Below are 27,216 nucleotides of genomic sequence, written 5' to 3' on the forward strand. Positions count from 1 at the left end.
GAGATTCAAATATCATGGAGATACCATCTGTAAAGATTTGGGAAGAAATTCAGAAAGTAGGATTCGCTGTCGCTCAGGATTCACTTTTCCACCAAATCCATGACTTTATTTTTCATTTTTCAATTTGTTTTATTTGTCTCTCGCAGCTGTAAGACAGGAAACAGACAGAAAGAAAGAAGCTCATGCAGCAAAAGTCTAAAGGTCGGCGATTAAATCTCAACGACCACAACAGCCTCCACACACCAGGTGGCCACTCCGCCTGTTAGAAATCCAACAGTTTGTTCACACTTTTGTGAAGCTGTGCAATGAACAAACAAAAGAATAGGTCTGTATTTATTTATTTAAAAATCTCCCAGATTTTTCAGGTTTCTATTTGCATTTAATTTTATCTGTAGGTACTTAATATACTGTTATTTATATTGCTCTTATTTATTTCTATATATACATTACATGCACAACACTGCTTCCTATTTGTCATGTAATTTGATGGCTTCATTTGCTGCCAAGGGCAGAACGAGTTACTAATTTAGTTGTTCATTAAACCGTAGTAGCTTTTAGTGGATGCTTACTTTGGAAATAATGCCACCTGTTGCTTAAAATGAAAAATAAATCAGCAATCCTGCAAATGCAAAACTAAAAATGAAAATTTGTAAGTGTAGCCACATCATAAACTTGTACCGCATGGCTGCATGATCAGGAGCAGGCAATCAAAAAGAAGAGAGAGAGATTGCTGATTGACTACAGGACCAATGCATTGGTACGTTTGCCTGTTTGCATTAGTTTGCATTTATATTCCTGCTCTCTCAAAAACCCCATTTGAATTCTGTATTTCATACACGCACACACCTGCACAAAGCAGGTTTTGAAAAGTGGCTTTTCAAAACCGTCATGAAAGAAGGACTGTTTTATTACTTGCTCTTTTCCTTGAGTTTCCTCTTTGTGAAATTATAAAATCTTACTGGCAGTGTTTTTATGGAGTTTATTGCAAATGGCCTTTAGTCACTACACGCTGCTGTAGCCCTGCCCTACTCAGCTCTCTCTCTCTCTCTCTCTCTCTCTCTTAGTGTGTAATATATTATTATAGGGTGCCTAAGTTTGTCTGAGTGACTTTTCTTGCACTACTGGTCTGGCATAGCTATAAGTCATGATTCTGCATTCTTTCCGGTCATAAGCTGCAGTGTATCATGTCAGCTTTAACAAGGACTCTATACAGCACCTCCCAAAAGTCAACTTTGGTGTTTAGCTGAGCAGCAAGAAAAAAAGAAAATCCTCCACTTTTCAGCAATGATGATGGGTCGATCACTCAAACTTTGGTCTTTGGTGCTGGTGATATCGGCCACTATTATCTTTTTTATTATATTCTTGGAAAACTCAGCAAGAGAAAAAACGTAAGTGCTTTTGAAGTTTCTATAACAGGAGATTAAAACTGTTTTTTGTTTAATTACCTCACCGTTTTGGTTTGTCTTGATAATTAATATCTCTTTTAGTTTAAACTACAGCTGGATAGCCATGTCAGGAACATACAAAGTGAGCGGAGAAGACAAGCTGCTGCACACCGGTGGATTATTGCAAATGAAGGGAGAGCTGGCAGCAACAAATACAACAGCGCTGACATCTGATCCAGTTATTACCGCTTCTTCTGAAACTCCTATTCCTATGATTTTGAAAAAGTTTTTCAAGAAGCTTCCTCAGTGGAGCTTTGAGGATATTTACAACTTGGACGCTCCACCTAGACCTACGGTAAGCATTTTAAGATAAGATAAAATCTTATGTGTCATTTGTTGTTGCCAGCAGAACAGCTTGGACTCGTTTTTACTTGTTTGCCTTTGGTGTGGATTCATCACTAAATGTCTGACATTTTTGTGTGCTTAGCTGTCTTCTGATCAAACTGTAGAATCCTAGTCTTGTGTCATAAATCTTTAGGTTTTCACTTCGATAGCAATTTTTAAAAATGAAAATTAGGAATCCTTGCTTTTTGTAACAAACAGATTCAAGGTTTTACAAATGATTGTTTTAAAGAATCTTTCCATTCGTTCAAGAAAATTTTATTTTTGGGGGGGTTTGTCTTATTTTAGTGCATTTAACCTTTTCCCCTTTTCAATTTATTACAATATACCAAAACTGTCATGAATCTAAAGCTTATTTTAGAAAATCTCAGGTTAATGACAAACTATTTACGTCAGATTTGATCAGTGTAAGATTATTTTATTTTGCACCAGCGAGGATCAAATGCAGTCGTAAAAAGGTTGGGACACTTCAACATCACCCGGATAGATGATTTCTAGAAACTGGATTTATTGCGGTCACATGTTTTCCGTGGAAAACAGAAGGCAAAGTCATTTTTCAACATATCATTAGGTGAATATATTTATGCAAAAATAATACTTAGTGTCCAACTATCACATGTACGATTTAACCAAAAATTATTCATATCCCTGGCAGATTTAGGTTTTAAGTAATTTTTATTAAATTAATAAGTTTACTTCTGACTGTAAATGAGACATGAGACTCTCAAAATGTAATAAAGTACTATAAAAGGAGTATCAATTTGAGTACATTTTTTATCTAGATTTATTCAGATTTTCATGAGAAAAATTCTAAATTGAAAACTATTTATACTCATAATTAATCACTGAAAAAAAAAACTTTTTTGCGATTACAGCAATTAAAGCCTTCTTTTAAAAAGTATATTATTCTATTACATTTTTTTTCATACTTAAAGTAAAAAAAATTACACATTTTTATTTTACTTACTAATTTGTAAATGTCTGAATAAAATTAAGCTGTTTTTAATAACAACACAGTATTTTCTCATGCTGTTGATTTGACGCTACTGTACAGGTTATTGTTAGTTCTGTTTTTGTGTAAACCTACATGCTGTGACTTGTCTGTCACTTTGCTACTGTCACACCTGAATTTTATTCTTTACATAATTGCTTGTTTAAAGTGTCTCTCATTCCCAGTGGAAAGTTTCTTAGCTCTTTTGAATTTTTTTTATCTCCCATTTTCAACTTCCAGCCCTTAAAACTTTTGGTGACCATCACTTAAAACATTTATTACCCGTCTTACATCAAAATAATTGTCGAAATCTTATTCACCTTCACTTCCAGAACTTATAATGATCCTTTTCCTGGCAACTGGGTCCCACTTCACTTTGACAAACACGACGTGTCATTGCAATGTTGTGAAATCTTGTGCCAGATTATCACATCATCTCACCTTTGTGAATTTTCAGTTTTAGTTTTGCTTTATCTTGATGTTTTCTCTGGTCAGACTTGTCCGCAGTCTCTGCGCAACTCCAAGGACGAGGACTTCCAGAAAGCTTTCCTTCCCAACATTCGCATGTTTCTGCACAAAGACAACTTTAACATCAGAGAGTGGAACCGGCTCTCGCACTTCAACAATCCTTTTGGTTTTATGCAAATGAAGCATGATGGTATGTATTTTCTTACACATAGTAACTGAAAGCTCCTTATAATTGTTCTACTAGGATATTTGTACAGCTCAAAAAATGTGAATGTTGCGTAAAAGTTCAATATATGGTCATTTTGTAGAGATTCGTTACATAATGAGTGGAATATTTCAAGCTTTTATGTTTTACAATTTTAACAATAAAGGCTTTCAGATAAAGAAAACTCAAAATTAGCTGTCTCAGAAAATTAGACTAATCAAAAATGGATGTTTGCAGTATTTCGCCCATATCATCTTTCAATTAGATTATTACATCTTTACAATGTAGAAACCAATATTTGTGTAAAAGAAAACTGAAAATAAGTGTAAATAGGAAGACTCTCAAGGTCTTAAGTTACAATCTACTAAAATATTTTAATATTTACAAAAAAGAAAAGAATGCTTGTAACTGTTGAAGTTGTGACTGAAATTCGTTGGAATTTTTTTTGTTTGCAGACGTAATGCCTGTAGTGAAGCTGATCTCAAAGCCCAGAGAGCCGCTGCTCCTCCCAAAGCCAGGCGGGGACGGCTGCGTCCACTGTGCCGTGGTGGGAACGGGCGGCATCCTGAACGGCTCAAAGATGGGCGCCGAGATTGATGCTCACGACTACGTGTTTCGGTAGGAAAACACACGTGAACAAACCTGTTGGTTGATTCAGCTGTGCAGCTCAAGGACTGTAAGGCATGCAAATGACAGGCTGGTTAAACTGGATGGACGCAGCATTGTAGGTTTTCACAGTCTGTCGCACCTTCAAAGATTTAATGGACAAATTAATGTCATGAATTACATTAAATTAGCTAAGTATTTCTTTTTCACTGTTGGTTTTAAGAAGGAATCTGTTCTGCACTCTTCTTACAGTGTGAACTCAAAGACCTTTTATCTGCAGAATGAAAACACTGTTTCAGTTCTAGGATGGGACACAGAATTTATTTTATTTTTACAAAGATTATTTAAATCCATTATCAACTGTATAAAACAGCACTCCACGGATGTCACAGAGTAATTTCTTTAACAAACATAAGCAAAAAAAAAAAGGAATTATAGCAAATATTGCAAAGGTATTTATGCCGCTTGAAATTTTCAAGGTGTTGTGATTTACTTTCAACCTCAAACCTCACCATGGCTCACATGTGATAGATCAAAACAAACAGATTATTGTACAAATGAAGGAAAATTTAAGGGTTCAGTTTAATTTAAGGGTATCGGAGAAAATGGTATTTAAAATAAATTCATACAACATGTTTTTAGAGTTTTATAAAGTGTTAAATGTATCATTTTGCAGCCATTTCACAATGATGAAGTATGTTGTTCTGAGTTTCAATTAAAATCATTTAAAGTCACAAAATGCTTAAATATTTAAGAGGCTATGAATACTTTAACAAAGCACTTGGTAAAATCTTTGACAACAGTTGAAAACTTACAAAAAAAACATAAAAAGATTTAACATTTCTTGAAGCAGACAGAATTACTGAATCTATTACAGTTATATATCACTTTTTGCAATTGATCAGCATGAACTCTTACATCTGGATTGTGAAATTAATCTGAAACCGAAGTCTGTAAACAGTAGCCGCCTCCTCAACTGCTCTGGTAGTTATCAGAGCAAAGGTGACACATTGATATTAAGCCATTAATATGTCCACACATTTGATTTTCTCAAATCACAAGGAGTGTCTTTGGCTCAACATGAGCACATCAAAAAAGCATTGCTTCATTTATGAGCAAACCATAAATTAATAAAACAGTGATTGTACATTTACCCACGCATGTGGGGGTGTTATAGTTCTCATAGTGTTTCAGAGGTTTTTGGTTCACTGCAGAGAACAAAAAGGTGAAATAGGAGTTTTGTATTTCTGGTTAAACAGAACAAACCTAAACACTAAAGTTTTGCTGTTGCAACTATAAACCAATGTGTCTTTCCATTACGTAGTTTATTCTTGTTTCTTGTATTGTGTTACTTCACAAAATAAAACAAATCTTACATTTTTCAAGTTACAAAAATTAACAAATAAAATGACTCGTTTAAACCAATCCATCAGCTTTTTTCAGTAACACCTGGGAATTTGTCAGACTTTGACAACCTGACAGTATTCCAGTGGACAGCTCTAGATTTAATTGCTTAGCCAGCTTTAATTTCAAATGATAATTTATGTGACAGGATGAACGCCGCGGTGGTTGAAGGTTATGAGGAAGACGTCGGAAACAGAACATCAGTTTATGTTCACACTGCTCACTCCATTACAGCATCCCCTATTTTTTACCGCAAGTTTGGATACAAGGCTGCTCCGCATGATGAGGTATTAAACCAACAATTTATGTAATATTGTGTTAATGTTCTATAAAAAAATTAAAAATGACTTTGTCCTGCTTTTTCTTCTGACAGGGTATAAAATATGTCCTGATTCCTGAGGGCTTGAGGGACTTCCAGTGGCTCAACGCCGTCATCAAAGGAGAAAGAGTCGCTGAAGGGGATTATCGTAACAGGAAGTACGCATCAAATTTTACACATTATTATTATTATTAGTGACATTTTCTGCATATTTGTATGGGAGTGAAAAACTTGGGTATCCAATACGTATCCAATTCAGATACGACCTAACGTTCATCCGATCTGAGCGTCACTGATACTCGACATACGTCACTAATCTGCGTCCTGATACGCTCCAGCGGGAAGAAAAACAACAACCATGGCGGACTATACTGAGGATTAAGTTGTTAATATTGTCCTCCGGTCGGATAACGACTTCAAATGTGTAAGCTATGCTCCACGTTAGCATCCATGTTTACTTCCTCAAACACTGAGCACTACTTCTTCTTCTTGAGGCGGTTGGCACTGTAGAACGCTGACGTTATTGCGCCCTCTACCGCGCATGCGGGACACTTTCAGGTCGTTTGCCCGTTCACACTGCAGAGGTCGCCTTTATTTTGGAAGCGTGAACGGCAATGACAAAAAAAAAAAAAAAAAAAAATCAGATTTGATGAAAAATAGGAATTGGGTCATTTCAGGCTGCAGTATGAATTCCTGCTTCAAGAACCGTGGTTTGATCAGGGGTCATAGGTCAATTGACCCAGTCATTGATGGATCATGGTTTTAATGGAAAATACACAATTAAATTATAATGTTCATGATATATTATCATTTTGACATTTTTTTCCTCTATAATTCAGGGATATACTTTACCATAAATTACCACAAAAGTATTATTTGATTGTAAACACAGCGGATGCGCGCAACTTGACTGCAAAAAGAGCTGGTTGTTACCAGTTGCCGTGGTTACTCACATTTATCTTGCTGTTTTAACATTATCCTGCATGTTGTTGGCTCCTACATCTGTTTATCACAGCATGATAAAATAAGTTGTGCTACAAAGTTGACATTAGTGAACGAGTTATAAGCAGCTGAGTGGATAAATGATGAAGAAAAAATGCCCAAAACGTTAATAGATATCACTTACTTGGAATATTAAAGCAATTTTATTCATGGTACAATCATCAGCTCAATCCATGGTGAGAAAGAATTTTTTCTAAAACTTAAAATTTTTATAGAAAAAAAACAAATTAATATTTATCATACAAAGGACAAATGAAATATAAGTTCTTCCTATTTTGGTCACAATTAAGTGGAAAAATTAACATGTAGCTGTAGCCACTAAGGCAGTTGGTTTGGAATATTAAAGCAATTTTATTCACGGTACAATCATCAAGCTCGATCCATGGTGAGATCGAATTTGAATTTCTAAGCCATCAGAAGTTCAAAGTCCAGCAAGTTTGAACGGGAGAGATGCTGTACTACAAGTAAAACCTCTGACGCAGAGCTGCGTGTACGGGTTTCCCCGGGTGAAGAGAGGCGATCTGCGCTGGCTGTGAGTCATAAATTACGTCATCAGCCTAACTGTAAATGGTTTAAATAGTCAGAAGAATGTATTCTTCTAACTATATCCAGCAGGTGCTGACATAGCGTGACGTTGACTGGCAAGCCATTTACATGACACATGTAATGAAATATGTATCTCCCCAAACTGGCAAACACACCCACAAAACAAGCTCCACTTTCTGGCAGGAGTGAATAGATGGGTGGAGGTAGTGTGTGTGAATGTTCACTCTGTGGAAAAAATAAATATACTGTTGTGAATGTTTTTTTAACACTGCTCAGGGTATTTGGCAGGAATGTGATGCCATACCTGGGGATTAAAAGCAGCAGAAAAGAAGTTTTTTATAGTCGTGCCACTTTAGAAACTGTTTCAACCCAGACAAGTTTGAAAAGAAAATATTTATCTTTGTTTTATATTGTCTTTTATTGTTTTGCCTTTCAGCGCAAGGACCTACTACTCAGGCCAGTACAATGAGACCCGGTTTTATGTCCTGCACCAGGACTTTCTGCGATACGTACGAAACAGGTCAGTGTTTCCAAACAAACATCCTGTAAATTTACTTCTCTTTTTTACAACAAACATAAGTTTTAGCTTTTTCTCACATAAAGATTCAGTAAGATGAACTAGAACTGTTTTATTGGATTTGGACTCCATATCCAACAAAACAAACGATATATAGAGATTTTTTTTGGGTGTTAGCTGCTTTAAATCAAAATGTATCCAACTTTATGCCGCCGTTCCCAGCATGTAGCTTAAAGTGTTGTTTCTCAACCCTTTTTCTTTGCCCACAGGTTTTTAAAATCAGGCAATCTTAATCGGGGCTACTGGGCCATCGTCCGACCAACCAATGGGGCATTTGCTATTTTTACGGCTCTGCACGTTTGTGACACAGTAGGTTTATTTTCATCATAATACCAGTATTTGTAAAAGAGGTGCAGCCATTATAGGTGTGTACTTCTGAGAAAATGTTGCTTTTACTGGTTCACTTTGACCTTGTCAGGTTATTAATGATCATGGAAAGAAATATTTTACTGCTTCTAAAGAACCTGAAAGGCATGTTATCAAATCATATAATTATCTAGACTACAATGAGAATGTTGTGTTTCTGGTTTGCATTTTAATAGCATAGGAATGTGTGCATCGCGTTTTATCGTCACGATAAATTATTTTGCAGTATTAAGACAGGAAGTTGTTTATTATTTATTTGTTTTCTCCCTGTTCTGTCCTCCCCAGGTGAGTGCGTACGGATTCATGACTGACGACTACAGTAAATACTCCAACTACTACTTTCAAAAGTACCTGAAAACCAACGTAGTTTTCTTCGCCAACCATGACTACATTATGGAGAAGAATTTGTGGAAGAGCTTCCATGAAAGAAAAATAATGAAGCTGTTTCAAAAGGCTAAACCACAGGAAAAGACAGAAAAGCCGCCACCGCCCTGACACTCTGAAAACGAGTCAAACCGTTTGCTGTCCTGATCAGCAATATGAAAAACCTGTTAATTCTGATGCATAATAAGCACTTTAAGAACGTTTTAGTTACTTGTGTTGCTGAACTTGAAGAGACATACTTTTATATTTAAAATTAATCTGAAGGGTACAGACAGAGAAGACTCGCTGTAAAGGAACATTCACTGTGCAATTAGATGGAAGATTTTGTGTTTGCATGTATCAGGCTAAAACTTTCAGGGAATCAAATGTTCTCAATTTTACAGCCATTTATTTCATTAATTTTTTTTTTTTTTTTTAGCTTTGGTGTTTTTTATTGCTTCAATAACACTGGTCAACTGCCAAAAAATTGTCTGGGGTTTTTCAACTGTTTTAGGGTAATTTTGATGTGCTGAATGCAAAAATCGTGTTGGTTTTGCTCAGTCAGATCAACTTTCTGAACTGACTGAGGACTAAGGACTGAACTGACTGAGGACTAAGGATGAAACACGAGCATCAGTGTTTATTTTCCAGAGATCCAAGTTTGTAACATTTAATTAATGCACTCCGTTAGAAAACAATTTTTTTTCTTCTAAAACCTTTTTGGATGAGAAATAGAAATGAACTGATAATGTCTCAAAAATCTAATCAATTTAGTCAGAAGATTTGATTTCTCTGAATCAAATTAGAATAAAAACCTGACTTGACTGAAAAAAATGATCATTTTTGGATTCAGCTGTGCAAAATAGTCCTAATTCAGTGGAAAAAACAAAGACAATTTATGCAGTGTAATTTATGTAGCTAGGTGGGTAAATTAAGAAAAAAACCAGCATGTGTAAAAATCTAATGATCATCTATGAACCTTTTGTGCAGATGGCTTTCTGCACGACTCTAAATGTAGGCAAAATAATTAGGCAAAAACCTTCATTTGCTTTGAAGATAAAAACTTCTCCTTAATATTAATATATTTTGGCACCACAAACGTTTGCCTGTTACAGTTGAATGCTTTTAAAACTGTGAACTATCTCAGCGCTGAATATCTTTTGGCAATTTTTTTTTATTTACATCTTTTTTTTTTTTTAATTTCCCTTCTATTCACATCCGAGGAAAATTGTCAAGCATTTTAATCTTAAATCCAATTTTAAGAGATTGTTCTGAATTGTTTCTCCTGATATTTTCTGGTTTATAACTTTTTTTTTTTTACCTTTAAAAGAGTATATTTTTCCTCTCTTAGTCATATCGATGTATTCAAGTGTATGGAACAACTACTTTTGTTTTTATTTAACCATGGTTATGAATTTTATTTTCTGTGGACTATCAGGTTTATATAACAAACATTACACTAGGTTGTCAAACAAATTTTAATGCACTTCAATTGTCTGTCTTTATTGGGATTTGTAATTTCATAATCAAAAGTCATTTAGTTTGTCATGTTTTTGTAAGAGTTGTTTAAGTGTTTGAATAGTTAACAACAGATGAACTCCCTGATCATAAAGTTTAAAACCCTCTCCTTTCTCTCTGCCTTCAACCAGATGGTTCGTGAGAAGAACAAATAAAAGTAAAAGGGAGTGTTTGCAAACCTACCAGCTAGTACAAAAGTTTCACTGAAAATTCAAACTGAAACTAAACTAAACTAAAGCCTCTGACCATTTTTCTGTCAGGACAGAATGACTAAATGTTCTGTTGTGAACTTTTCATACGTCGGTATTTAAATAAATACGGTTTGTTTACAGCTTTTGATAATACTGGTTTTTAATTATGATCTAAGTTGCTTAAAGTTAAATAAGAAGAAGTCAAGAAGTGGTTTCCACAATGGCAATTTACAAACTTGGTGTAAATCAGATTTACACCAAGTTGCAACAGAATTGGATCAATACCAGATCAATACTTCAGTTTCAGATTCCCTCTTAAAATTTAGTTTTATTTTTGTGTTGGAGTTTCTCGGCTCAACAAAAAGATTTTGTTTTGCTCTGAAATAGTAACATTTTGCACTTAGTTTATTAAGGAAAAAATTTACACACATTTGTTAAGTTTTTTTATTGTTTCTGTTTATTTGTTTATTCTTAATAAACAGATTCATAAACCTGTCCAAAATATTGAAAGGAAAGGAAAAACACAAATGTTCCTAACGGTCAGAAGTTTGATGATATATCAAACTTAAATAATAAAAAGTATCGGCATTGGTACTGGCCCGTCATTTACTTGGCATCTGATCAATACCAAAATATATAGCACACAAAATTAAAGGGTTAACTTTCAACACTTCGATAATTAATAAGGTTCAATCAGAATGAAAACATTTGCACTTCTTTTTTATTGTTTTCTTTTTAAACAACTTTCCGTTTCAAATAATACATCTGACTCAAATTTAGCTGTGAATGTTTTTATTTTGAGTATTTGAATGTCATGTTTAATGCGTTCTGCTTTGATTTGACTCATTAATAATTGATCACAGAACATATTTTACTTTGGTTCCAGTTAATTGCATGTGAACAAATTAATAGGATAAATTATATTCTCCTGCATCATGAACTTTGCCTCTTTATTTGAACATCTTAAAATKTTTTGATAAGTGATTGATCTGTACTTGTATTCCTGATCACCATGGTTTCTACATTGCTGTTTTATCTTGAAGATTGATTTATAATTAGCTACAAAGTTCACATTTCAGGAGCTCTGCTACATTTAATGTTTTGACTGGGTGAGTTAAACATTTATTTAGTCCTACTGTTGGAAGCTTTAGCATCTGATCAGTCGTTTTCTGTCTGTTCTTTGTTCTGAATAAAATAACAACCACAATTGGGATGAATGCTGCTTTAAGCTTTAGTACTTTGAGACAGAGTTAGAGTAAAAATGTCAATAATTTAGTCTTTTTGGAAGTATTTAATGTGCCCACTCTCACTGATTCATGGCTTACGGTATGTGGGCGAAATGTATTTATTTTTTCTCCTAGTCCTGAAGGAAACCTGATGTATTATTTTAATTAAGACTTGACTGCTTTCGTTTTCAGACCACCATTTGGGGTTTGTAGTGTAACGTCTCTCGCTTTTGGCATGTGTTTGGAATCTTCCAGCTCCACTTTGTGCAAATCGTCTTGGACGTGTGATTGATAGGAGCGGAGCAGGGTAGAGTCGGTGTGCATTCCGCTGTGTAGAATGCTGCACTTGTTACAGCACAATCCACGTATCTTACTTTCTTCCTTTGAACAACAGCAGGACAAGCTGTCAATCATCTATTTAGACTAGAATAAGCAGGGCAGGGCGATTGTTTGACTTCTCATTTACAAAACCCTCAATGGCCCTGCCCTGTTTTGCACAAAAACAAAAATAATCCATCTATATCAAACCTTTCTCTCACAGTACGTAAACTTGCACCAGCTCCCTTCCTGGGTCTGGGATGAAGATGCTGTTTATGCTTTTAATTTTTACCTGAAACTGTAAATGTTTGAGTAGGATTATGTAAATATGAAACTTTAGTTATTACAGACAGAAACTAGTGATCAAACCCAGAGTAGTGATGGACTCAGACTTGAACCTTTGGACACACATGAAGACAGTTGCAAAGTCGGCCTTCTATCACCTSCAGAACATTTTTAGGCTTAAAGGACTAATGTTTCAGCATAATCTAGAGAAAGTTATCCGTGCATTTTTCTTTGGTTACATTGATTACTGCAACAGCGTCTAGATCAATCGGGCAGCTGAGAATGATCCAGAATTCTGCTGCTTGCGTTCTGACTAAAACCAGGTGGATAGAGCACATTACCCCAATTCTAAAGTCCCTATTGGCTTCCTGTAGCTCTGAGAATAGACTTTAAAATACTGTTGCTAGTTTATAAATCACTGAACGGTTTAGCACCACAATACATTAAAGATCGGCTGTTGTCATAGCAACCTTCCAGACCCCTCAGGTCTTCTGGTTCTGGTCTGCATTGCAACCCCAGATACAGAATCAAATGAGGAGAAGCAGCATTCAGCTTATATGCGACACAAATCTGGAACAAACTTCCAGAAAACTGCAAAACTGCTGAAAAACTGAGCTCCTTTTAATAAAAGCTAAAACCCCACCTGTTGTTTTGATTAATAACCAGAACATTGATCTATACATCGGATGTATATTGGATGATTTTGAGGGTGTCATTTGACAAAACATAATGTTTATCGCTTGTTTCATGTTGCCATGTTTTTATGGTGCCTTTTAAAGGACTTTGAACTTCCTTGTTGCCGACATGTGCAGCACAACTAAACTTGACTTATACAAAAGCAAATCTTTTTCAACAGATTTACCATCAGATTTTGACTTTGGGATACATTAAAAAGTGCCATCTAAACAGAACTGAATTGTACTAAGTTGCCCTGTTACAAATATTGTTGCAAAACTATGTTTTACCATCCACACCCTCACAGCAGCAGGTTCCTGTTCCTTTAAATCCAACATCCATGTGACATCCATGCACACTTGCAAGAATCCGGTTATTCCGCACCACTAAGCTAATAAAGGACAGTGGAGCAATGTTTCTGCTGTGACTTTTGGAAAACTACCAAATGTTAATCAAAAATTAGATGTTTCAGTTTTGTCTTACTGCTGCTGTGCAGTAAATTCAAGTTCAAGTATTGCAGTCCTACCCGGTTACTTTTGTGTGTGACTTCACTATCTATGAGCAAATTCCTCACCTGATCTTACGGGAAGTACTCATCTGATGTATAAGCAAGGCGTGTTTTCGTTTCTGACATGTTTAAAGAAGCGTGAGACCTCCTTCATAAAACATTTACTCATCAGGTGCATCCTTGTCCACATTTTTCACACCTATATTTCTCAGAAATGGCACGTCAAGAAGTCAAGCTGTTTTCTTTTGTGTTGGTGATTTTATTCAGTGTTGTTCTTTTCATAATGTCTCAGGGAAATTTACCAAGTAACGTCAGGTAAGTGCTTTTATGATTTCTTATTTAATATATATATATATTGATATGTTTTGTGTAGTGCTTTGTGATCACCAGTTTTTTCTTTTTTTGTTTTGTTATTTTATCCAAACCCAGATATAGATGGATAGCCATGTCGGCAGTAAAACATTTCAAAGGTCTAAGCATTTATAAAAATGAAAGATTGTGGCAAAATGAAGGAAATGTGACCTTACGGAATGCTACAAGGGATTCATTGACGATGTTAGAGATGGATCAAATGAATAAATCTCGTGTTGAATATCCCATTCCAATGATACACAAAAGATATTTCAAGAAGCTTCCTCAGTGGACTTTTGAGGATATTTATAACTTGGATGCTCCGCCAAGACCTACGGTAAGGGGGGAAAAAAATGTAAGTGTAGAATTATAATAAGGTTTAGCAGGTCTGGTAAGTCTTCTGTTTACTTATTAGCTTTTGGTGTGGCCCTGTTGACTTTCCTCCTTATATACTTTGGTTTTACCTGTCTCTGTGTGCCTATGTGGCTCTAGCCAAATTAAATGTTTGACATTCTGTTTTCACACCTGATAGTCCGGTAGACTCACTTTGATTGGGGATCAAAATTAAAATGTTACATTTTCACCTGGTGCTGTTCGCTTTACAGCACTGTATCAACCATCCAAAGTAATTGAAAAAAAAAGCTGTTCTCCTCCTGGCCTGTGGTGGCGCTGCTCCAAGACCTATTGAAGGAAACGGCAGAAAAACCGCAGAAGAAGACATGAACTCACCTTCCTTCTTCATAAAGTGTAAACGAAAATGGAATACAGACGCATTTTACAGGTTGTAGGATTTTTCTTTTGTATTTGGCAACAGACCACAAGCTATTTCTCCCTCTAACGTTAGAGTCTTGTGTTTGTTTTGGTTGTATTTACCCAGAATACCCTGCACTTGGGTAAATATTCATATATTCCTTTAAGTCGCACTAGAGTTCACTTGAACTGAGATGTAGGTTTTTAGGCGGACCAGACTTTGCTTTTTGGTCCACATCAGAGATCAACTTCACATTCAAATCACCCCAAACAAACCAGACTATATAGGCAAATGAATTAGAGTTTCATTCAAGCTATCTTACTGGCTGGTGTGAATGCTCCCTAAGAAAAAAAAAACAACCTAAAAATAAAAAATCATATTTTTTGCATTATCTCATGGATAAATAAAAATACGACTACTGTATCACCTTCAGAAATGTGCCCAGTCTCTGCGCAACTCAAAGGATGAGGACTTTCAGAAGGCTTTCCTTCCCAACATTCGCATGTTTCTGCACAAAGATAACATCAACATGAGAGAGTGGAACCGCCTTTCTCATTTCAACAATCCCTTTGGCTTTATGGATATGGCGTATGAAGGTAAGGGTTTGCTTAACTTGTAAAAGATACATTTTCTTCACACTTTCTCTATTAGTTAAAGGGGTTACACTAACTTGTCGACAAATCGATATCTTTCTTTGCAGTGACTTTTTGTGTGGCTAGTTGACTCGTTGCAATCACATAAAACTGATTTTTCAAGAAGATGAAAGACGATGAACTAGTTTGAATTGTATAAAAATATAAAGTAATTTAGCAAAGACTATTGGAACAAGTTTGAACATACCTTTTGCTTTTAGCTAATCACCCATCAAAAGCCTCTATTTTGATGGGTGATTGTAAAATAAACTTTTTCTTCACACTTTCTCTTGAAAGAAAGTGTGGAGAATTTTGCAGAATTTCTTATCTTTCATTTGACGCTTTGTACTGGAATAGCAAAGGTAATCTACTTGCACATCATCCCCACATGCTGCCACTATAGGGGAGTTGGGGGGGGCGGCTGCCCCTGGGCCCGGGTCGGATGGGGGCCCGGGTCTGGAGGTGCCAGGGAGGGAGGAATGGTTTCAGGTCGCTTAAATGTCTGATTATAGACGGAGAAAGTGCGCCCTCGCCTGTTGAGAAAGGTGTATTTAATGTTAAAGTCAACAGTTTCAGTTTCGCCCCCTTCCCCCCCCAACAACCTACAGCAGCTGATGCACATAAGGGGGCCCGGTGATGTTAGGGGCCCGGTAATTGGCCCCGCCCCCCGGCCCGACGCTGACTTGTTCCGCTAGTGCACTGAGCGTATATCTTTAAAAATCACCATCAAGCTGACTTACGTTTGCTTTTGTCTGCAGATGTAATGCCAGTGTTGAAGCTGATCTCAAAGCCCAAGGAACCGCTGCTCCGCCCAAAACCAGGCGGGGATGGCTGCATTCACTGTGCCGTGGTGGGAACGGCAGGCATCCTGAACGGCTCCAAAATGGGCGCTGAGATTGATGCTCACGACTACGTGTTTCGGTAAGAAAAGAGCAGACCAAACAGGCTGCTTTAGATAATTGTGCACTACGTATTTTAAACATTTTATTTGCTGGTTTTGAGATATTTGTTGGAGTCGCTCGCCCTGAAAAATAAGCTCATCATTGAAAGGATGCGCAGCAAAAGCTTGGCAGAGCTTCTGTAGAATCAGAACAGCTGATGCTATTCTTGCTGACCCAAATCCCCTTTTCTTACAGCCAAAACAATTTATGGCGGTAAAATGCAACTCAAAAAGTTTCAAATGCTTGTTTATCCTTAAAAAAGTCTTCCTCGTTAATAATTTTAGATGATAATACGCCCAAATAGAGACTGTGGTAGTTTATAATTGTATTGTGTGCATTGAATCAGTGATTTTGTGGTTAGTGTTGTTATTATTTCATTGTGTTTATAATTTTATTTGCAATTGTTCTTTACTGGCTTCCAAACAAAATGACCACTGAGGACAATAAAGTTGATCTTAACCCTGTAAGACCCAGCGTTGTAATAATATAACAAAAGAAACGTACAAAAGTTAACTTTTCTTCTGGGTTTTTTAAATACGAATTTAGAGATTGAGCCCTATTGTTCAGTCTTGGAATGCTATTGGATAGGAAATTGGCATTTAAAGTTCCTCCATCAGGGTCACAAACTACCACAACTTGAAAAACTTTGACTGAGCAAGATAAAAAAAAAAGGAGCAAGAAAATGTAAATAAAGCATTTTGTGAAAAATGTTAAATACTTTTTGTGAATTCAAGGTGTGGCATCAGATTATCATCCTAAAAGTGGATTATCGTCCCTTTTAGGATGATTCCTTTCTTAACATTCTTTCTGACATTAGACTATCAATTGTCTTAGGGGGATGCTGTCATCCAATTCACCAAACATTGCATTGCTACATAATTTTTATAAAACCTTACAAAACCCAAAAACCTCTGAAGACATATTTTCATCTCCAAAGAACTCTGATACAACCATCTTAACAGTTGAGCATTTTATTTCTCTGTGTCCTGGTCTTCCACAGTCAAGTAAACTGAAAGTTATTTTAACGTTCTCAGGCTGGTCATGGTGCCACCATGACGTGTAAATAAAAACATCGTGATAAGTTCATATTTGTGCAGGGATGCTTGGTTAAAAAAGGCCTCTTAAAATCACAAACCCCCCTTGTGGTTTAGTCTTTTGTTGTATGTAAATCAACAACTGGGTGTGTAATCCAGCGATGTGCAGTGAGGCACTGACTCCTCTGGATAAAGAAACATATAAAAACACAAAATTGTATCCTTGATTTTGCTTTTAATCCTTATTGAAGCACTTAGCTTTTTAATTACTCTTCCATCTGTTCCTGACTGTTCAACAATACAATAAAAAGATCAATGAGCAAATTATGGTTCTGATCATGTGATCGTATCATTGTTGTCTGTGGCAAACTGATCTGACCAAGAATGTGTGTCCTTTGTCAGAATGATATTTTAATGACTTCAGTGTGGTGTCGGGAAATCAAAACACTTGTTAATCTGTCATTCAGGAAAGCCAGCAGCTACTGCTTATAATAGCTTAATAATAGAGTACAGTAACAGCTCAAAATATACTGCTGCGGGTGTTTTTATGTTCAGCGCAGACAAAAGCACAGCTCTCATCTGTGCTGAACATAAAAAATGTGTGGGTGCTTCTATTCTGAAAAAATTTATGGATTTGGATTATTTAATTTGAATGCAGTCCAGATGTGCGCTTGTAAAAGATGAGAAACACAAATAGAAGGAAAAAGGAAATGAAGAACAAACACAAATAAAAACCAAAAGTTAAATAATCCAAAAATGGGATGTTTGTGTCTTAATTAAGTGTTTACTGCTTTACATAAACAATTTTTATGTAACCTAACATCTCAACTTTCTTTCGGTAAAAATATAAAATGCAGAGTATTCGTTCCACTTAATTTATGTCCCAAAAACGTAAATAAAAAAATGTAAAAGGAACCTGTCGTTCTATAAAAAGCAGGAGCTTGACACAAAAATATCAGCACTGACTTCAACGAAGTGGGAATGGTTATTTTCCAAAACAATTCAAAACGTTTATCATTTTTCAGAACGAATGATTATTCATGAGTGAGATTATTTAAGACATCTTCCCCCCAACTTCGCCTCACCGAAACTGTGAAAGAGCTTCACTCCAGGCTTTACGTCACTCAAAATCAGGCTTGAACTTCGTGACAGGATAATTATATGAACAAGTGTGACTGGTTTGCTGCGATAATGCCTCTTGACAAAAAGGAACGCAGCAGCATTGTGGTTTACTTCTTTTAACAAGTGCGTCCACCAGAAGTCTGGCACAGTGTCTCTTCTTCGGTGACAGTGGTGGCCTTTTCATTTGGACTCAACCGAGACAGATGGGCGTTTCTGAATCTGTGGCTATTGAGCCGTGATTCCTCTACAAAGACATCAGACTGAGAGGATTTAGTTTAGAGTTTAGTTTGTTTAGGATCCACATGTCACTTCATCACACCAATAAAACAAGTTTTAGAAATTAAATAAAAACAAAAAAGAAAAACATGACAGACTGCAGGTAACTTTAGGCTAAATACATAATTAACTCTGAGCTTACATTACTTGCAGTTTACGAAAATATTGTTTTATCCGTCCTTTGAAAGTTTTACTGTTATTAAATGTTGAATTAGTTGGCATTAAATTACAGAGTTGAATACCAGAGAACAACACATTAGTTGTGACTTTGGTAAAATGCATCTAATTTTAATAGCATAACAATAGCACATTTCAACAAGAGATTGAATAATTTAAAATTTTGAAATGCTCAATCGCTTGCTGAAATAACTCTTTTAAGAGTTGATTTAACTCTGCCAACTTCACATTTTGACCAAACAATACATTTTKAAATAAAATCACAGCTGTTCTTGTGTCATAATCAACACCTGAAAGCTCTGATGTGTTTCTGCGGCAGGATGAACGGCGCCGTGACCGAAGGCTACGAGGAAGACGTGGGGAACAGAACATCCGTGTATGTTCACACATCTTTCTCCATCTCTTCGTCCCTTTATTTATTCAAGAAGTACGGATACAAGTCGGCTCCACATGATGAGGTGCAGAAGCGTCAGCACAAAGTGTTAGTCATTGTGCCCATGAAACATTAAGATCCTAGCTCATGTTCTGCTCTTTTTCGCAGGGTATAAAGTACGTCATGATTCCTGAGGGGATGAGGGATTACAAGTTTCTCAAGGCTCTGATCAGAGAAGACCAGGAGTCTAAAAAGAAGTGACTATCATCTCGGTTTATTTATTTATTCTYTATCTGTAGAGGATGCAGATAAACAGCAAAATACTCTGCACTAAACAAGTGACAGTAGATGAAAAAGCTTCAAATTATCTGCTAAATCTGATTATTGCAGAAAATCTTTTTGGTATATTTACTCAACATTTAGTCGAGCCTCCGTTAGCTTGAATTGATGCAGAAAGGTTTTGTTTCATTGAGGCAATCCGTCCAAATTGTCACCTTGTCTCTGTTGCTGGTTCTGGTGTCTTTTTATCTTCCTGCTGAAACAAACTCCAGAAATTTTCTACAAAAGTTTAGATATGGCCAGTTCGCTGACCAAACAAACACTAAAGCTGTTTCTCACACTGTCAAAAGAAATTATTAAGCAACTTTCCATTCATGTTTTKTTTTTTTTTGCTTTCATGATGTTTTCTTTGTGTTTCTGCCCTRCAGCCCCAGAATTTACTATTCAGGTCAGTACAACGAGAGCCGGTTTTATGTTCTGCACCAGGATTTCCTGCGATACGTACGAAACAGGTCAGTCTCTGATCATAATCCTGTTTAAATGTCTTCAGTGTAAGCTACAGCTCATTTATGCAAAATGACAACTATTTAAAATGTCTTTTCTAAGTAGGTTGATGTCCTTTTAGTTGTTTGCTTAACTTTAATGGAAATAAATGTGTTGAACAGTTTCCTGAATGTCCAGAGAAGTGAACACGCAACTTTTTCATCAGGATGATAGTTAACATCTAAAACAAAATTACAAAAAATATTATGCAAGTCTCCAAAATTTGAAGAAAAAAGGAAAAATATCTTAAATAATATAACTTACATATCAATAACTTTTTGACTAAATAAAATAAATCTGATGAACAAATAATCCAATTTTGATAAACCTCACATCGATAATATTGTTAAAATAAAACCCTGTTACACCTATAATTTCTTACTGTAAAAGTTTACCAGTAGCGTGTCAAACATCGGTATAATAAGGTCGAACTTTCACAAAAATGGAGATTAGAAATCAGCCATAATGTTCTGATTGATGCATATTAGTGATGGGTAGATGAGGCGTCGTGTATCGTTTCGACACATAGCAAAACTGTGTCGATTCTGTGTCGATACTGTGTCACTCAATACTGACACCTGCTGGACATTAAAAATTCCTACAGGCAACATAGTGATTTGATGACCCAGTCTATACAATAAGATTTAAGTCTTTGTATTTTATTGAATATTATATATTGTATTGTCATATCTTCTGTTAAATTTAAAATATATTTAATATACAGTCAATAAATAATGTGAACATGTACCATAAAGTGAAAATTTAAGTAAATGTGTTTGGAATGAGGATGCATGGACTGTTTCTTTTTCCACAAATTTTTATTTACAAAAAMGTTTTTACATCATTTTGAAATTGAGCCTATTACACTTTTTTGAAAAAACTTCTGCTGTAGAAAAAAATTAAGTAAACACTACATTTACAGCGAACCCTTGTTTTTCTTAGGGCTTGCGTTCCGAAAATAACCCGTGATATGCGAAATCCGTGAAGTAGTTATCTTTAGTTTTTAGTTATTACACAGCATAAATAAATACTCTATATTGAAACCAAAGAACAAAACCTGTTTTCAGGTCAGCGGATCTGCGTGTGCATCAATTGGGCCTTATTAATGTGATCCGCAGTCATGTCATTAAAGCATCTCCTCCAACCTGCTTTGCGAGATTCACAGCTGTATCTACGGCAGAGCGATGGATCTCGTCAAGCGGGTTTTGCTCTGCCTCTGGCCAGTTTTTTTCCAGATGGCATTGAAAGTTTCAATTTTCATCTCCTGAGTGACCAATCTGTATTAAACACCGTAACGTTATTGGCACTCAGGTAGAGAAGAAGCGCGGAGGCTGTTTTTACCTATCATACAGTCAATTAGGACGCAGAACACTGTGAAAAAAACTGCACAAAAAAATCTGCGAAGCAGCAGGGATACCGTCAAAGGTGAACCGCGTTACAGCGAGGGTTCACTGTATATGAAATAATTTATAAAATGCAACTGAGTAATTTGTAGAATGGCTGTATATCTGAGTTTATCTAGGTGCATCTGGGACTTCATTCTCATGCCTGGCCTCATAATGCCTCAGCATTGAAAAGGTGGATTTATTTAAATAAGACAGTTTAGTTAAACATATGCGACACTTAACCTGCAGAACATAATATGAAAGTAAACTAAAAGTCAGTTTCAGCTGAATTTGGATTCAGATAGATCAAGTAGAAACTGACAAGAACCGGATGAAACAACAAAAATGAAAACAAATTTATTTTCCAATATGAGATCAAAATGGTCCCACACTACTGCGGAAACCTTTCCTTTGAAGCTGTTCCATAGTTGACGCTGTTCCGTAAAAGATCAAAAATTTGTTTGGCAAATGCATTTGACAGATTGACAGATTCGCTTCCTTATAAACACAGTTTGGCGCGTTGATGTCATTTCGAAACAGTTTCCTGTATCGGTCACGTGACTTGCTGAAACCAATACGCGCACCGACACGGGTTTTGGTCTGTGGGCTTGACACATGCGCCGACGCATCTGTGTTGCCGGACCCATCACTAATGCATATAAAATATTTTTAAAAACCTTTTGGACATACCTTTAACCACAACCTTTTCCTTAACTTTCAGGTTTTTAAAATCAAACAATCTTAATCGAGGATACTGGGCAATCGTTCGTCCAACCAACGGGGCATTCACTGTCTTTACAGCTCTGCACGCTTGTGACACAGTAAGTACATCAAACTGCACTTTATTTATGAATACAGCTTTTACTTAATGCCATTTTGTTGCTTTTATTTAATTCATTACCCTTCACCTTTCCTCCACGTTCTTTTTCAGGTGAGTGCCTACGGATTCATCACGGAAGACTACAAAAAATACTCCTGCTACTACGTCGAGAGGCACCTGAAAACCAACGTGATTTTCTACAGCAACCACGACTACGTCATGGAGAAGAATTTATGGAAGTGGCTTCATGACAAAAAGATAATAAAGCTTTACCAAAGAACTTGATCACAAGATGGGATCCGCAAACAGTTCTGAAACTCTGAGGATAACTGTTGCATATTTTCAAAACAAAATATACGGAAAGTGTAATTACTCTGGTTTGGGTCATGCTTTTACAATGGCTTAAATAAATGTGAAATGTAGACTAGTGAAGATTTTTGGTGTAGATGTTGCAGGCGATATTAAGAAATGTAATAAACATTGTGTGACTGAATGAAATGAAGATTTAATTTCAGTGTCTAATCTGAATTCCCAGAAAATATGTGGCAAATTTAGATTTGTATTAGATTTGTGCAAAAGAATGTCCCAGAACTTATTCTTTCCTGCAGAACAATGAGACTTTCTGTGATCAGGTGAGTATTATTTTGCAGATTTGTTGGCAAATTGTGGCCTTTATTGGACAATATAAACAATGTGGAGAAGGGGAAGACTTGCAGCACATTACAGAGACCAGGAATCAAACCCAAAACAACTGAATCAAGGTTTATAGCTTCTTAAATGTTGCTTCAGCTCCAGTAATCACCATAAAGCTAATCACACTTTCGCTAATGTGCTAATGACTGAGCTAATTTTTGGCTTGGCGCTAGACCTTAAACCTCAAACTACATCTTAATGGTCATAAAATAAATCTCTACACCTCAACATCAACCACCCAGCATTGTTTGCAAGACAATGTCTGTGTAAGTGATGAAATGTTACAAAACATCTTTGCATGTCCCGAACCGCACTACAAACCGCACCCCATCGCATCGGTATCAGGAACAAAAACTTAAAAATTCCCTGGTTAAGGGAAATAAAAATTTCCCTAACCAGGGAGGATCGTTTGATATTCATTTCCTGGTTACATTACAAAGCACTTAGTCAGTTAGTCAGTCCTTTAATTAACTTTTTATGTATTAGAAGTACAAAGCTTTGAAAAGTCCAGAAGCCTGAGTCATCTCAACTGACACGTCTCAATGGGAAAAGTTATGAAAACTTTCTTAATTTAATGAATGAGCTTAACACTACGTTGGTTTCCAGGGCCACTACTATACTTGTCACAAAGCTGTTTATTGAGCATGACGCCGTCTCTTTGTTTGCTTTCATGATGCACTTCAGAAGAAGAGACGTCATCAAGTTGTCTGTTTAGATTCCTGATCGTGAATCATTTGCAACACAATCTTCTTTCAGCAATTCTTTCTCTTCAAAGGCAACTAGTGCCACAAAAACTTGCTCACTGAAGCTACACCAAACAAACACTTAGAATGATCAATAATAATGGTATATTATCTACAAATCTGGAGAAAGTTTGAAAAACTCGACGCATCCTGAAGCATAACGATCAGGTTTTAATTTAGCATTAAAATAAACGTTGATATTTTTGGTATAAAGACTATTAGCATTGTTAAATCAAAATTGTATTTCTGTCAAATTAGATATTGGAGCTGCTGAATTTAATATTATTGTTATGATGAATTTATTAACTTAGCCCACCTCATAATTTATGGTGAAAACTTTCTTTTCACGACAATAATTTTGATTCATCGTTGTCTTGATCAATTTCAATTAATGCAAAACAAAACTGATAATGTCTAAAACTTTATTCTATTATTTTCTCCATTATTTTGTTCCACAAGAGCATCAATAAATATCCACAAATAGTCAATTGTGCAGTTTTATTGACATAAATGGCACTTCTTTAAGAGAGTGACGTACTGAAGAAGCGTATTTGTTTTTTTGATGTCATTCAGGAACAGTATTTGTGTTTGTGATGCTATTATTAATGGTGTGCCTTAGTCACAACCATGTTGTCTTCTAACAAGAAACTAATGTTTTTATCGTAATTTTTGTCATCTTCACAATAGTACCATAAAATATTATGATAAAATCTCACCCATCTCTATTATCCAGTCATGTTTTTGGACTGTACGGTTGCACACAGAGCGAATCCACACCCAGTTACATGCAAACACCACCAGTTCAGAACAGAAGGAGAAGGAGGGTGTGTTTCTGGAATATTGTCTTTCATTTCAATGTGAGGTTATATCAAAAGGTTATAAAACCACAAACGACAGGACAGAATATAGGTCTCCTATTAATCTGAAACTGAACTGGACTGCTTTAAGTTTTGTGGCAAAATGTTTACTTTCTAAGCTTTACAGATTTTTAAATGTGCATTTAAAAATCAGAGCAATGTCTCCAAATAAGAAAATGCTAATAAAAGACATTTTTTTGGCATTTTTCTGTGTGTTTACACAATCCTTGCATACAATTTTCAAATAARGCCAGTGGTGCAAGTAGCATTCTTGTGTTTATTAGGCAGCAAACTGTTTATTGTCCTTCCACAATTGCTTTCCAGCTCCTTTGGTCTCTTTTTGTAAAAGTTGGATGTTTAAATTGGATGACTGCAAATGTTAAATATAGCACATTACCATTATTTCACACACACATGCACACACACACTGTCATGGTGTAAGAAAACCAGACTGAGGCGACGTGTTGCAGAATATTTAAAGAATATGAGAAAACATGAATTTACAAAAACTAAGGAATCTCGGCAAAAACCAGAGATAAAACAAAAAGCCACACAGGAAGTAACCAGGCAAGGAACTGAGCAAACAGAAGAATCCAGCAAAGAGTGGACGAGAATGAGGATCTTAAATACAGAGGAGCAAATAGTAGCAGGATGCAGCTGAGAGCAGGGACCAGGTAGGCAGACTGAGGGAGAGCAACGGCCCCGGAGGAGCCAAGAAGGAGTAAACACAAAATCTAACCGTGTAGAATGAACAGCTAATCTAAGTTGTGTTTTTGATCTGCAACAACAGATCAAAAACACTTGGTCCGCTGCGCTGTGGTGGGAACTGCAGGCGTACTGAACGGCTCAAAGATGGGAGCAGAGATTGATGCTCATGACTACGTTTTCCGGTAAAAAATTAAAATAAAATAAGAGGCCAAATCTGTTTTGCTTGCAATGTTGGTTGAACAATAGTCTTCAGTGCGACTACAGCATTATTTGATCCAATCTGTGCAGTCGGTCCAGTTCTTGCAGCTGTGTGGCATCTCTGTCTTCCGTTTTGGCAGGAATCCAGCTGGCATGGAGTTGCAGCCATCTTGATCTTCCGGGTTCCTGCGGTGTTTCCCTCTGCTGCAGGCTCTGTGTCTGTCAACCTGTCAATCTTTGAGCACGGAACCAGCTTCACTAGACTATAAAATAGTTTACTGCGATGTTTCCAAACCGTACAGTTCAGTTAGCTGGAACCAGCATGACAAATATCTGGAGAGTTTGCCTTGCAGGGCCAAGGGCCTCCGGATAAGGGCGGCTCTTTTATGCATATGTTGTTCACAGTACAATTTAAAAATTATACTGGCTTTAATTAAAGCMTTTGTATTTTTCYATTGTTCTGTTTTTAATGGACTGTAAAGCATTTGAGCYGCATTTAGTTGTGTCTACTATCTTCTACTCTTTAAGTCAAATATAAGCTGCTCAAAAAAATAAAGGGAACACTTTAACATTTAAGTGAACACTGAAGTGTTCCCTTTATTTTTTTGAGCAGTATATTTAGCGAGTTTTAGATTTTGAATCTAAATGTTTGTGAAAGATAAACCTACAGTAGTAAGTTGTGTTAACTTTTTTTAAATAAATTTTGCCAAACTTAAAAGAGTTGAATAAACTATAGTTGAAYATACTAGAGTTTTTAGGTTCAGACTTAAATAAAAACTGGACAAAGAAAAAGACAGSARTGGGGATTATTTCCCAGAATGSTTAGCGACATGTTTTTGTATCCTGAGATGGAAGTGCGTTATATCTGACTGTATTATTAAGGTAAATGTTTATTTTAATGTTCTGTTCACTCTAAATGTTTTTGTGYAGAATTCATTGTGATATTTAATAAAATGTATTATCAGATAAGAAATTTTGTTCATGCAATTTGAAACAAGAATTTAAATTATTATAAATTAAAATAAGTAGTTATTTTAACTTGATATTATGAGTAAAAATAATAGAGAAATGTGGCAGTTTTTTSTAGCATAATGTGAAATAATTATTTGGTTTAAATTGCATTAATATGGTAAAACTCGCAATTCAAGAGAAAAATAAAGTATAAACAACTTGTTTCTTGTTATTTAATCAACTTCATGAACTTTAATTTCTGAGTTCAACCCAGAACAATTTTCTTGTTGACTTAAATTGTATTTTCAAGGCAGCAGATGGAGCTTTATTTTCAAGTTAACCCACCTTCTAATGTTTTACAGTGTGTGCCTCCTTATTGTACAACATAACAAAACCCTAAATGTATAAAAATGGGTATCGATAGGTCAAGTTTTTACTATAATCACATGTTGAGACAAAAGAAGCATTATTTAACAGGGAGGCAAAGAAGAAAACCTAAAATATGTGGAATTTAATGTTTCATTTTACTTCCCATCAAAACTCCCCTTTCGAAGAAACAGAACTCCTTCAAAGTGATTCATGAAAGTAATTCTAGTAAGTTCATCAGAATAATACTTGCCTGAGCTAGTTTGAACATTGTTATTTTAGCAGTGTTTTWTCCTCTCATCATTGTCATGATGCTTTCTGAGCGTGACAGTTAAGTGACGAGTGATAGTCAAAAACAACAAACAAAGAAAACACGGAGATTCTTTACATTGCAACCGGAGATCAATTTAATCTCATCCAGACTGACTAAGTTTTTTTTTTAACTCTCGTCCAAAGACAACTTGTYTTACCAGAGTTTAAAAGCAAAAGATTTTAAGCCCTGCAGCTTAAGTCTTCAAGACAGAGTGTATGCTTGTGTGTTTATGCTCTTTTGTGTTCCTGCTTCGATTTGTTTTGTTTTGTTTACTTGCTRAAATCTTGCTTCTGTCTGTCATTAAAAAGTTTGAGCTGACTGGAGTTTGGCAAATAAAGTGCAATATAG

General features: G+C 35.9%; 2 protein-coding genes across 2 annotated transcripts; both read left to right on the top strand.

Annotated features, from left to right (window-relative positions):
- The first annotated feature begins 1,132 nt into the window (after nucleotides 1–1,132).
- On the top strand, nucleotides 1,133–9,333 carry LOC103481510 (alpha-N-acetylgalactosaminide alpha-2,6-sialyltransferase 1-like). The gene is made up of 9 exons (XM_008436999.2): nucleotides 1,133–1,388; nucleotides 1,488–1,740; nucleotides 3,274–3,436; nucleotides 3,907–4,069; nucleotides 5,610–5,748; nucleotides 5,835–5,938; nucleotides 7,765–7,848; nucleotides 8,115–8,214; nucleotides 8,557–9,333. Exons 1-9 carry the CDS (start codon nucleotides 1,285–1,287, stop codon nucleotides 8,764–8,766), a joined length of 1,320 nt encoding a protein of 439 aa, XP_008435221.1. The 5' UTR covers nucleotides 1,133–1,284; the 3' UTR covers nucleotides 8,767–9,333.
- A 4,207-nt stretch (nucleotides 9,334–13,540) lies between these two features.
- On the top strand, nucleotides 13,541–22,461 carry LOC103481513 (alpha-N-acetylgalactosaminide alpha-2,6-sialyltransferase 1-like). The gene is made up of 9 exons (XM_008437003.1): nucleotides 13,541–13,670; nucleotides 13,785–14,043; nucleotides 14,891–15,053; nucleotides 15,848–16,010; nucleotides 18,959–19,097; nucleotides 19,181–19,269; nucleotides 19,720–19,803; nucleotides 21,941–22,040; nucleotides 22,151–22,461. The coding sequence occupies exons 1-9, from the start codon at nucleotides 13,570–13,572 to the stop codon at nucleotides 22,322–22,324; spliced, it is 1,272 nt and encodes a 423-aa protein (XP_008435225.1). The 5' UTR covers nucleotides 13,541–13,569; the 3' UTR covers nucleotides 22,325–22,461.
- The last annotated feature ends 4,755 nt before the right edge of the window (nucleotides 22,462–27,216 follow it).

This window comes from Poecilia reticulata, linkage group LG19, assembly GCF_000633615.1.
Source record: "Poecilia reticulata strain Guanapo linkage group LG19, Guppy_female_1.0+MT, whole genome shotgun sequence".
Lineage (NCBI taxonomy): Eukaryota > Metazoa > Chordata > Actinopteri > Cyprinodontiformes > Poeciliidae > Poecilia > Poecilia reticulata.